The sequence below is a fragment of the Alligator sinensis genome, unplaced genomic scaffold, assembly GCF_000455745.1.
Source record: "Alligator sinensis unplaced genomic scaffold, ASM45574v1 scaffold248_1, whole genome shotgun sequence".
NCBI lineage: Eukaryota > Metazoa > Chordata > Crocodylia > Alligatoridae > Alligator > Alligator sinensis.
This window is the reverse complement of record NW_005842130.1, coordinates 2,143,282-2,155,979: the sequence shown is the minus strand read 5'-3', so window position 1 is coordinate 2,155,979 and position 12,698 is coordinate 2,143,282. Positions and strand designations below refer to the sequence as shown.

The 12,698-nt window shown below is 40.7% G+C and overlaps 1 protein-coding gene across 3 annotated transcripts in view; it reads left to right on the top strand.

Moving 5' to 3' along the window:
• Positions 1 to 12,698, top strand: part of ADAMTS16 (ADAM metallopeptidase with thrombospondin type 1 motif 16) — a 184,787-nt gene that overhangs the window by 70,307 nt on the left and 101,782 nt on the right. For all 3 annotated transcript variants that reach the window (XM_025205794.1, XM_025205792.1, XM_025205793.1), the window contains exons 9-10: positions 148 to 285; positions 11,870 to 12,023. In XM_025205794.1, coding sequence (XP_025061579.1) covers positions 148 to 285; positions 11,870 to 12,023 — 292 coding nt within the window. The remainder of the gene's footprint in view (positions 1 to 147; positions 286 to 11,869; positions 12,024 to 12,698) is intronic.

Sequence of the window (12,698 nt, the reverse complement as noted above, 5' to 3'; positions counted from 1 at the left end):
TCCTGCTGCAGAGCCATTCTGTGCACTGCATAGGATAGTGATCTTGTGGAAAAAATAGTAAACGAGTATCTCATTACACACATGAATGTGCAGGTACTCAGATCTTATATGGTTCATTTTATGGTGAGTTTGTCTCATCTCTTGCAGCTTTGGCATGATCCATGATGGAGAAGGAAACATGTGCAAAAAGTCTGAAGGTAATATCATGTCACCCACCTTAGCAGGACACAATGGGGTATTCTCGTGGTCAGCTTGCAGTCGTCAGTATCTGTACAAATTTTTAAGGTACGTGCCCTCAGCGTATCTTATACTTCACCCTTGAATGGTATACTGGAACAATTGGCAGCCTCATTGTCTTGGCTAAAGCTTGAAATGTAGCTTTCCTAATACCTCACAAAAGGATGAAGCACATAGGTCAAACTGACATTTAACTATTCACCTAAGCTGTGAGAATTGTTTTGAGGCTCAACAGTCTAGAGAAACCAGTGGAACTTACTGTTTTTCAGGAGGTAGGATCTCTCTCTGAGCTCCTTGGACTTGAGGAGTAGGATATACTAGGCACGTCTACACATGCGCTTTAATGTGCAGTAGACTATTTTACTGTGCATTAAAGCGTCATGTAAAAGAACATGACATTAGGTTAATGCACAGTAAAATAGTTTACTGTGCATTAAGTATCACTACAAAAGTGTGCAAATGCACTATTGCACATTAGTGCAGACTAATGCATATAAATTTAGTACCTCACCTTGGAGGTACTAAATTTAATGCACATTAGAAAAGGCAAATTAATGCACATGTAGATGTACCCCCTGTGCGCTGTCTTTTGGGATTATACACCAAACTCTTTTCTTCCTTGTTGACCATCCCTAAAGACCAGTGTGAGGCAATTCTTATTCCCAAGAGAATTTTTCCTTTAGGTCATTAAGTGCAGAGTGTGAAAATGTCCTTAATCCTTGCTAAGGAAGATTTGTCTCTTGTGTTCCACTGACTAGCCAAACCTTAAGGACTGTCTGCTCTGTGGAAGGTTATGTCCTTAGCCCAACTTGAGGCTAAAGTCATGTGTGCATGGCAAACTCCCCATGCCAAGCAGCAACCTTTCAAATCTATACTGCTTTGGTTCAGAAGGCAGTGCAGTATCTGTGTTTGGGCCATGCTGAGTGCAAGGTAATGAATGAGCTTGGAGAAAGGCTAATTGGTGCTGTCACTCAGCAATGCTAATTAACCGGCCCCTAGTACCATGCAAGCACAACCATACTTTTCCTGTTTCAGGATGCAGCTCACATGGTGCAGTGTGGTATACTTGAAGGTGCTGCTGCTTGGCACAGCAACTTTGTTCTAAGTGACCTGGAAACTCCTGGCTTGCCAAGGCTGATTTTTGTAGTTGGACTGATTTCAGGTTTGAAGGAAATTTATTCAAGCTACTCACAACTTGGAGCTGACCATGGTAGAAGCAAGCAGATGAATAGGGAAAAGTTAGGATAGATTTGTTACAAAAATGATTAAGGGCTAAATCCTCTTTCAGCTTTACATGCCTAAATAGCAATGGAGTAGCCATGTAATGGCAATTTCAGGCACTTGTGTACAGTTTGGATTTGATTAGTACCAGTGGCAGACTGGGATTTTCTGTGCATTCCTAGTGGTGAGTGGAGTGTAGGAGGAGAAGAAGTAAATGACTAGCTTCAAAAGAAGGGCTAGAGAGAGGCCTGGGCAGTGTTTGCTGGTTATAGCACTTTCCTGGGAAGCAGAAGATGCAGGTTCAAACTCCTTTTGAATGAGGGGGACCTGAAACTCAGTCTCTTGCTCCCAGGGAAGTGCTCTAACTACTAGGCTTTGGGGTAATAGCTGGGGGGTTCTCCACCTCCACCCCCATGCCTGGGACCTTGTTCCCTGAGGGCAGCTATTCAGAGTTCAGTATACGGGGCATGCTTTGTAGGGATCCATAGAGCAAGTATAGCTACACTGATGCCCAAACTGGGTGTGTGTGTCAGAAGGGCATTTACATAGCTACATACATTTCACTTAGGTGTATAGAGATGGCATAGGATCTATCCCCAAGTGAGTGATCCAGTAAGACTATCATTGTTTTTCCCTAGAATCTCTAGTTAGTGGGTTAGAAACCCAGTGCATATCATTGTTTATAGAAGTAAAGCAAGTAGTTATAAAGTCTTGTAGTCTTTTAATATATTGAACTAATACATTCTGTATTACTCTGGTATGATGACCATAAGTAAAAGTTTATAGCATAGATCATTTATGTGATCCTATGTGAATTTCAGATACCATTAGAAATTCAAATGTCTGAGATGAAGATTTTTTCATGCAGATTTGTCATGCATTTTGTAAGGGGTGATTTTTGTCTTTGGGGAAAAGAGATTGTCAAGAGACTCATAGCTTAAAACCTGCAGGATGCAAGTTTAGAAGGAACATCTGTGATGGGCATTGACAATTTTGCACTTTCCAGTTCTGCTTCTCTAGATATTTTATACACTGTTGGACCTTAAGGAGCCGTTGAAAAAATGTTGATTGACTCAATTATTTATGCTTAAATGAATGGCTAGCTAAAAGCTTGTTGTTTTTCTCCTAGGATTCCAGGTACAAGGACAGATCTGGCTTTCACCCTTGTTAATAGTTTCTTTACTACTACAAAAGTTTGCCACCCGAATTGTAAATACTAGAATACTTAACATAATATTTGGGACCATTTGTAGAGAGACTGGTGTTTTTTAAAATGTGCATTGTCCTGTTTTATATTCTAAGCTAGGGGTGGGCAAAATGCAGCCCGGGGAACAGATGTGGCCTGCCAGGCCATTCTGTCTGGCTCGTGGGGCCCCTAAAAGATTTAGAAAATTAATATTTATCTGCCTTGGGCTGCCGGTCATGCAGCCCCCGATGGCTTGCCAAAACTCAGTACGCGGCCCTCTGCCCAAAATAGTTGCCTGCCCCTGTTCTAAGCCACCCAGGCAAGAATAAAACTTTACAGGCACAGCTGTGCAGGCATAGTCATTATGTATTCTATATTGTGTTCCTCTAAACCTTAGCTTTATACTCTATAGTCAGGGTATTAATACATTTGAGTGTACCATGGGGGTGGTGGAGATACCCGTTAAGTCAGCTAGAAGAAGACAATGGCTGATTCTTTAACATAAATATTCCTTCCATTTTTCATGAAGAAGCATGGAGCATTTGTGACTGTCTATTTGTTTCATTCTCACTTGAATGAGAGAAGACCTTCATAATGTGGCTGGTGCCAACAGATGATGTACGGCATTTTCTGTGCCAGAATGTGAGTTGCTTGGCAGGGAGTTTGTGTTAAAAAATTGTATGGCTCTTTAGCACTAACAACTGTAAGTGTTCATTTGCTCAGATTAGATTTTTAGGAAACTATTTTTAGCAAACTTGTAGTGGCTGATTCAAATAGGGGATATAAAGCGATAAGATCACCTTCAGAGTCCACCTGCTTAATTATTAAATATCTCCAACACAAATCAGCTACAGGAAGATCTTTGTTTTTCATATTGTTTGTTTATGCAACTTTGGTAAACTCTTTGCTGTCATAAAATCAGCACTCTCTCATATTTACTAAGGTGTCCTGATTACAGCAGTATGAGAGCTGTTATCTGCATTTATCTGAATGCTGTGGATCTAGTTATGCTACACCCATCCCTGCTTTGGCAGGTGAAGCACAACTAACTCAGCAGTTAGAAAATAAGATATAGGAAGCACTTTTCTAAAAGAACACAGAGTGAGGATTTCAGGAAAGCTAAGTGGCATCCTGCAGGCTTTGAAAACTTCATTTATAATGTCAGCCAGAAACATGTAAGAGTAATCCCACCCGAGTATCTAACCAGAGCATTATGGAGTTTCATAGGGAATTCCATAAGAAAGATGGTGCCAACCTTCACCATCTTCTTGCTAGATTTTTCAAATGAGCACCAGGCTGCCTTTTATGCCTTGGTGGAGCTGCCCAGAAACATCTGCAAAGCTGCCTTGTTACTCTCCTCCCAAACTTGTATTAAAATTCTCCTTTGCTGTGATACCTTCCAAAAATCTTGACAGCACTTGGGCTGCCAGTATGCTCTGACCCTTTCCTGTCATGCTAATGTCTCATGGTGGCCTTGTACTTTTCTCTCTGTCTGAATCCATCTGTTTCATTTTTTCCCCTGATGCTTTCATTCTAAGCTCTTTGGAACAGACCCATCTATTTTGTCCTGTTTGTGTCCAGCACATTGCAGCACAGGGCCTTCCTTCCTGCATATGACTCCTTATAGTACTCCAGTCTCTTTTCATATTTTCTTGGATTTCATTATTTTTAAATAACACACCTCTTTGGAAAATGCACTCTGCAGGAACTAGTTCGCCAGCTGTTGTTGCTGTGGAAGAGTTAAAAGTTGCAAGTAACTTTTCTCCTGGAGGAAATTGTTAGAATAACTTGAGAGATAAAAACCCACTTATTTCCCCATGAAATGAAAAGTTTTAATACAGTTTTGCTCCTATAAGAAATGTATTTTTCTAAACCTTCCATTGCGAGGCTGGTATTTTGTTCATAATAATACTGTACTACAATTATCTGTAAGCATGTTAACAACTTTCAAACAGAACTTCTTGCTGCAGATTCTAAACAAAAAGGCCCTTTCCACAGAGCAAAACTTTGATTGGTTCAGAATAGTTGGTTACACTGCAAATTCTACATAGTCAGTAACTGTCAATGAGAGCTGCATGCAAGTAGCTAAGGGAAAAGTCTGGATTTATTAATATGGCAAGTGAACCTTATAGTTACCTTGATGGACGGACAGGCCTGTTTTACTTCCCAACTGTCTTAGGCTCCAGAATTGGTTCAGATGCTTCAAAATGAGTCTTATAATTAGACAGGTATTATATGATACTAAATTTAGGGTGTAGCAGACTCCTCAACAGGATTAACATATCATTTAACATATCATTTTTTGCACTATATTAATAGTAAAAAATCTCTTCTCAATCAGTCTTATTGGTGCCTATGGCCCTTAATTTAGGAAGCAAGGCTATTTAATTTTAGAAGCCTTAAGATATGATCTCACATTTGTAGGAAATGTTTTACTTACTTTTCAGCTACTTAAAATGAGTGTATTTAGACACAGATTCAGTTACTTGCAGTAGAGCAGCTGATGGAACCAAAAAGTTAAATGCAAAATATATCCCTTTGCCAAGCACAATCTAGTCTTCTGCACACTCTCAGCCAGTAATGTTTGACAACAGTGGTTTTCCTGAGACAGAGGCTGTCAAATGTTAATTCATGTACTGGAAGCTGTTAACTTGGATTTAACTGAAGCCATACGTTTAGGTTAATTTAAGATTTAAAAAAAAAATTCAGTTTAATAGATGGTTAGGGGCAGGAAGGGACCTTGCAGATCATCGGGTCCAGCCCCCCCCCACTCTAGGCAGGAAGACAACTGGTGTTAGGCGACCCCAGCAAGATGACTGTCCAGTCTTCTCTTGAAACCCTCCAGGGCAGGTGACTGCACCACCTCTGGAGGGAGTTTATTCCACAGTCTGGACACCCTGGCTATGAAGGAGTTTTTCCTGATATTAAACATGAAGCGGCCTTCCAGGAGTTTGTATCCATTGGTCCTGGTGTTAGGTTTGACCTAGAAACCACTACACATAGCCCAAGCAAAAGTCTCTGTTCTGTAACTAATGCTCAATTGCAATGATAAGGAGAAGACAGTCTTAGATAAAGGAGACTTGAAAACAAAAACACAATTAGTGGAGTAGGGCAAAGAGCTGATTTAAATATTAAGATTCACACCCCTAGGTGGGGAGAAAGTATGCTAATGAAACATACATGTATGGAAATGAGATACATGGCTAAAACACAGGTATAGAGACATGCTCAGTAAAGAACTCCTTGCGTCACTCCCTTATAACCAATTAGCAAACAAGAATGCTTATGAAGGTCCAATACTCCTGTATAAAAGATGCTCATAATTAAGACTCTGTGTGCTTGTTACGTGAAATTATTCCGCTTGCACCTTGTATTGCTAGCAATAAATCTTTATACTTTCACCCCTGGTATCTTTATTGGCTTTTGCATACCGGGCACGATCCCAGACTTGAGCTGGGGCTCAACACTGGTCTTCCCCAGGGGTGCCCTAGTGAACAGTTGTTCACTGAGCTCCTGATGCACTCTTCTGATATAGCAGTAAGCTGCTATCAAGTCCCCTCTCAGCCTTCTCTTCTTTAGGCTAAAGAGTCCCAGGTTCCTCAGCCTTTCCTCGTATGGCTTGCCTTGGACGTTCCCGATCATACGGGTAGCTCTTTTCTGGACCCTCTCAAGTTTTTTCACATCCTTATTGGAACGCAGCACCCAGAACTGGACACACTACTCCAACTGCGGTCATACCAGTGCTGGCTACAGTGGGAGTATCACTTCCTTAGTTTTACACGAGATGCATTGGTTGATGCATGCCAACATGTTATTTGCTCTGCTGACCACCACCTGGCACTGACAAGTCATATTCATGCGATTGTCAATCATTGCCCCTAGGTCCCTTTCGGCCATGGTGCAAGTCAAGCTGTCACCACCGAGCCTGTAAATATGTTGAAGGTTGTTTGCCCCCAGATGGAGCACCTTACACTTGGAAGTGTTAAACTTCATTTGGTTCCAGTCTGCCCAACTCTCGAGCCTGTCCAGGTCCTCCTGTATCTTCAACCTATCTTCTGACATGACCACACTGCCCCATAACTTGGTGTTGTCCGTGAACTTGACTGACGAGTTTTTCATTCCCCCATCCAAATCATTGATAAAGATGCTGAAAAGCACCAGTCCAAGCACAGACCCCTGAGGGACACCACTGGCCACTTTGCACCAGGACAATACAAATCCATTCATGAAAACTCTCTGGGTCCTACCCTGCTCAGCATCCACAGTTAGGAAAGGTCTGATATTTTTCCCGTGCTTCAACTTCTGTGTTTGTGTTTTTGTACATATGCATGTTTTTGTTTATTTCCTCAATAATCATGTATATCGTGTTTATATGGATGGTTTTAGTGATGGATATACTGAAAAAGAAGTTGGTAGCAATCTAGAAGTGGTTCCAAATTGTTGGCATCTTAAGCCAGAAAAAGCAATCCAAAGCTACAAAACTGCTTAGGTATCTAGATTCATTAGGCATCTTCATTTTGGCCAGAAAAGATTGTTAGGTGCTGAGGCCTAAGCTGTTGTGTACACTCAGAAGCAACCCAGGTTGGCCATCTAGGTACCTAACTCCTGTCTCACATCAGTTGTAATCATAATCTGTGTGGAAGGAGCCTGGCATATATCTAAGTCCCCAATTCTTTAGTTAGTGACAGAGCATAGAGCAGGCTTAGCAACTGTTTCATAGCAGCAGTAGTTGATTACAAAAATAGTCATGGTGGTGGCATCAGCAGCCCCTTCACTTAGTGCCCTGGAAGTGGGAGGCCTGGGTTATTAGCCCACCTCTGCCTCAGGGGACTTAAATCCACAGCTCTCAATTCCTAGACGAGTTCCCTACCCAGCAGATTATGGAGTAGAGGTGTATAGACACCCTTGTTGATGAAACTGGGGCACTGGGCCATCAAGACTACAAGATTCTTGGGATGAGAGGGGAAAGCAAGCAAAAGGGAGTGTGACTCTGTGGCCCAGTGGTTAAGGAATCCAGCTTGGGAAATTTTGGGTTCAGATGCCCGCTGCTAGGTTTACAATATTTATACATTTTTTCATTAGAAAGTTATTGGCTAAAACACAGAAATAACCTGTCAGAAATCAAGAACTCCCCACTCCCATGGTAGTATCTTCTTCACTGGGTCATAGACTCACACTGTCTGACCTGCTGTCCTTCTGGCCCCATGAATACTGCACCCTTGGCTCCTGATAGCTCGGCTTCAAGTAGGAAGGAGGAGGCGGGGGAATGCACCTCCTCAGAATAACCTGTAGCCTGGTGGTAGGGGTACTTTCTTCTAAATTTGGCAGTGGTGTCTTGATTAGGAACTAACTCTGTGGCTATTGGACAAAAGATGGGCACCACCACCTTGTGTGGTCAGAACTGAGGAAGAGTTTCTGTACTACTGAATTTTCTTCTGCTGTCAGGCAGGCACCCCTGCTTTGGCCACTATGGATTCCTACAGACAGCACTGAGAGCTCTGAGGGGGAGTGGGAGTTCAGACATGCTCTCCTGCCTGGCAAGTCGTATTTGTTCACCTCCTTACACAGCACCTGATACTCTGGATTGCCATTGGAATGTATGTAGGCCTCCTCACTCACTATCCAGGAAGCCTAGGCAGGCACCCAACCCCATTGATTTGGATCAGTCTTCTAGGCCAACACAACCAAATTTGTAATGTCCTATGGGGAGGCTCTACAAGGTCAATTTGGATCTAGCCCCTGGGGACTTGGTCCAAAATTTCAACTTTAGTCAAGTGTCTTTCAGACCTACAGATACTTTACTTATTACTGAAAGGATCCTTGGAAGTAGAGTGAGGAGCATCTGTAAAGGTTCCAGATTTTTAACGTTAAATTATACCTTTCCATGCGTGCAAGAAATGCATTCTTCCAGGTAAAACACTTCTGCAGAAATTTAGGAGTTTAAGAGAGAGTGGCTCTATTATTGGTGGATTATGTCTGGACATGATCATGTCCATGCTCCTGGGAGTCATCACAGCTATGCTGAGGCCTGTACTGGTTATGCCTTTAAAGGGATGGAAAAGGGTATTCGCCAGGTATGCTTCCTCCCAGAGGTCAGGAAACACAGAATTTAGAAAAAATATAATGTAATTCCCTTTACACACCATCACTCCAGCAGGGCTGGAAGGGACCATGACTTTCCTTATGCTCTATGCTTCATCTTTGTAGAATACATAAGTGGGTTCTGAGCACAGAGACTGATGGTGGAAATACTTCATTGTAACTTTGAAACATGGAGCCAAAGGGAGGAATTTTACTGTCAGGATGTTGCCATTACTGAGGAATTTGAATGTCAGCCATTAGGACTAAAAATGGGGGAGTTGAAAATGAGCCATTAGGACTAAAAATGCACTGATTAAAAAATAATAGGAGTAAAAAAATTATGTATAGTGAGACATGAGCAGGATATGAGCTTAAGGTATCATTTTGTAAATGATATAACTCTGGGGTTCTGGGAAAATACACTTTCTGGTTTTATTGCTAAATGCAAGGATGATGCATTTTTTCTTTGTTTGCTGGTTTTGCAAACTCAGTGTTACAAAATAATTAATTGTAAGAAATCACTGCCCTTCCTGTTATATAGGCATGCTTATTCAATCCATGTAAATAGATGTTTTCCCACAATTTTATTCAGCCTTTTAGGACTGCTGTTTCTTCAAATGTTCTTGATAAAAAGAAAATTAAGTAAAACAGGTGAACTGAAAATCCATGGATTACCCTTTTTTTCTCTTTTGACCAGTTAAAGCGTATTTCATTTTTTGATTCAGAGGAATTTAGGTCAATGCTGTTTATAGATTATCCTGGGAATAACCATTTCAATATTAAACATTTAAATACATATATGATAAGTCAATTTGGAGTGTTGTGTATACACTTAGAAGGACAATGTTACCTTGGACTGTTTTTGTCCCCCTCACCTTCCTCTGAATGTAACTTCTTTTTTCAATCCCACAGAGACCAAGCTGCAGGTCTGTTGTATGCATCTAAGCTTGAACATTTATGCCCTAGTTATTCCTATAATTAAGTTCCAAGTATTCTTCCTAATGCATCATAGATGTTTTAGACAGCATCCTCCAGGTTCTTTACTTCTGTGTGGAAACTCCATTCTACCTGTTATGCACATAAGTGGACTTCATTTCATATGTGAGATTCTATTCCATCCTGTTTAGCTCCCTGAATATTTGTTAATACAAAAGGTGGGTCCTCCTCACTGCTTTTTTGTACCCAGTCTTAAAGGTAAGATTAAAACGCACTACATAAGTAGGCTCAGTAATAGATTTTTAGGAACTCAAACAGGGTGGAATAGAATTGCACTTAGGTGCCTAAGTCCACTCTGCTTAGTAAGTGGAATAGGCACCTAAGTGCAATTCTATTCCACCCTGTTTGAGTTCCTAAAAATCCATTACCATTACTAAGCCTACTTATGTACTACTACTGCTTTCTTCTTATGTACATTACTTAGCCTACTTATGTACTACTACTGCTTTTTTCTACCCTGTTCCTAGTTTGGAGAGTAATATTTCCCCTATCATAGAACAAACTCATCCCCAACCCCTGTATCCTCTGACCTTCAAAACCCCATGTAGTAATTAAAAAGGCATGTCTACATTTGATGAGGAATTCTTACCTTCTTTCCTAGCTAGGTGCTAAGAGACCAGCTACCCTGTAAATTAACCCTTTTAAAAAGTCCTTCCCAGATAATATCCTTAGCAATTTGTTATTTTTTTCCTTTTTTCTCTATGACTTCTAGACTGCTTGGCCTTTTTTTTCTGTCTGTTGACCATTAGTGATGAGGAACAATAATGCATTTACTGAAGTGATTTTTTCCTCCTAAAAAAAATACTGAAGTGATTTTTTCCTCCTAAAATGTCTGAGGACCACAGCTGCATGAATGACATTTCCTGGGTGATCAGAGGGTCACAGGAAAGTAGTGCTGAAAGTTGATATTTCTCTATTGTTGTTGGCAGTCCCTTGATATGAGGATGATACTTTGTTGTGGGATATACTTTGTTGTGGGAAATGTTATACTTTTGTATTCAGATAATGGGGCCCACAAACTGGTTTAAAGAAGTATTCATGCAAATGGTCTGTGCAATGATAACTGTAATTTGGAAGACAGGTTAGAGCCGTACTTTTTAGGCTAACCAAAGTAGATGGTTGTATGTAGCACAAGCTTTTGTGAAGTGAAGCTCACTTCATCATGTGCTGTGAAATAAAATGCAGAAAGCAGAGTAGAAGTGAACATTCATTCCAATCACCTGCGAGTGACTCATATTTAAAAATATCATTTTAGAATATGATTAACATTCAAAGGAGGGCCACACGCATGATTAGAGGCCTGGAGGTGAAGACATATGAGGAGAGGCTGAGGGACTTGGGATTGTTCAGCCTGGAGAAGAGAAGACTCAGGGGGGCCTTGGTGACCACCTATAAATATATTAGGGTTGTACATCAGGGTTTGGAGGATAATCTATTTATTCACCAAGGCTCCCCAGGGAAGGATAAGAAATAGTGGGCACAAACTGATTGAAGATCGCTTCAGGCTAGACATAAGGAAAATTTACAAGCCTGCACCAATGGTTTGGAACAGGCAGAGGTGGCATAGTCATCAACCCTGACAATCTTCAAAAAACATCTTGTAGCCCATCTTTCTGGGGTTATCTGACCCCAGCAGTCCTTCCTGCCCAAGTGCAGGGGGGCTGGACCTGATGATCTGGAAGGTCCCTTCCAGCCCCTAACAACCATGAAACTATGAAAATGGTGACCAAGCAGTTAACCTTTGCTGAGAAGTTTGTGAAATATTGTCATTCTTACATAGAAAAATGTGGGTGTTTTTCCAGTGCATTAGAACTATTTACAATAATTAAAAGAAAATCTGATAAACCTAATTGTCATAAAAAATGGTTACTCTTCCATATATAGTTTATGTGTAGCATTGTGTCTCGAAATAAATATTTAAACTACATGAAAACTTACCTCACTATAGCATAGGAAAAAAAGGGTGGAATGAATTTACTAGGGTGTACAAATGAGTTAGGTGCTAACTTCCATGGGTTTCTAGTGTGAGCTAGGAACCCAACTTTTTTTAAGTACTCCTGAAAGATCTCAGCCAGCATTATTTAAACAGAATTTATAAAGTGCATCTGGCAAATGCTAATTCCCTCTTGCCTCATCTGTATGTTGCAGCACTGCTCAAGCCACATGCCTTGCTGATCAGCCTACATCAGTGAATGAATACAAATATCCTGAAAAGCTGCCAGGAGAGTTGTATGATGCCAACACACAGTGCAAATGGCAGTTTGGGGAGAAGGCCAAGCTGTGTATGCTGGATTTTAAAAAGGCAAGTGATTGTTATGAAATGTTTTGTACTACATTCATCCAGAGTTTTACCTCCTCTGCAAAGATTTTTTCACTGTGTGATGCTGTCTTAAAGTTTGCTTTTTAAACCATTTGCTGCAAAAGAAAGTACAGGGAAGAGAAGGATGAACTCGCCATGTGTCAAGAACTTGTTAAAATGAAAAACAGCAACAAAGCAAAATTGTTGCCTTGTTTAAGGAATCAGCAGACAAGGTTAAGGCAAGAGACTGATTTGTTAAATAAGGAATGTCAATTGGCAGTACATGAAGGCAAAATGCATTAGAGAGGGTATTATAGAAGGCTCCCATACAGCTCAAGCAATGCATGCAGAAAAAGTACAGTCTAGTAAGGTACATGATATAGTCATTGAAAAAGAGTAGCACAAATGTGTTTATAATTAGTCCAGCTGTTTTCCCTAAGCCACCATAAGTCTTGTAACAATGGGAGGCTATGTTTCAAATTTGTTCTCATTCTTTTGAGACTCATCTATATATCAACATACTGTAGATAAATTAAACAGAGAGTTCCCAACTGTTGACAGCTCACAATCTAATTAAGACAAAACATAGCAAGGGCTAACAACAAGCAAAGGGAAAAGTGTGGAAGGAAGATATGGGAAAGAGGAAATTGAAAAAGATGCTCAGCAGTTTAGATTTCA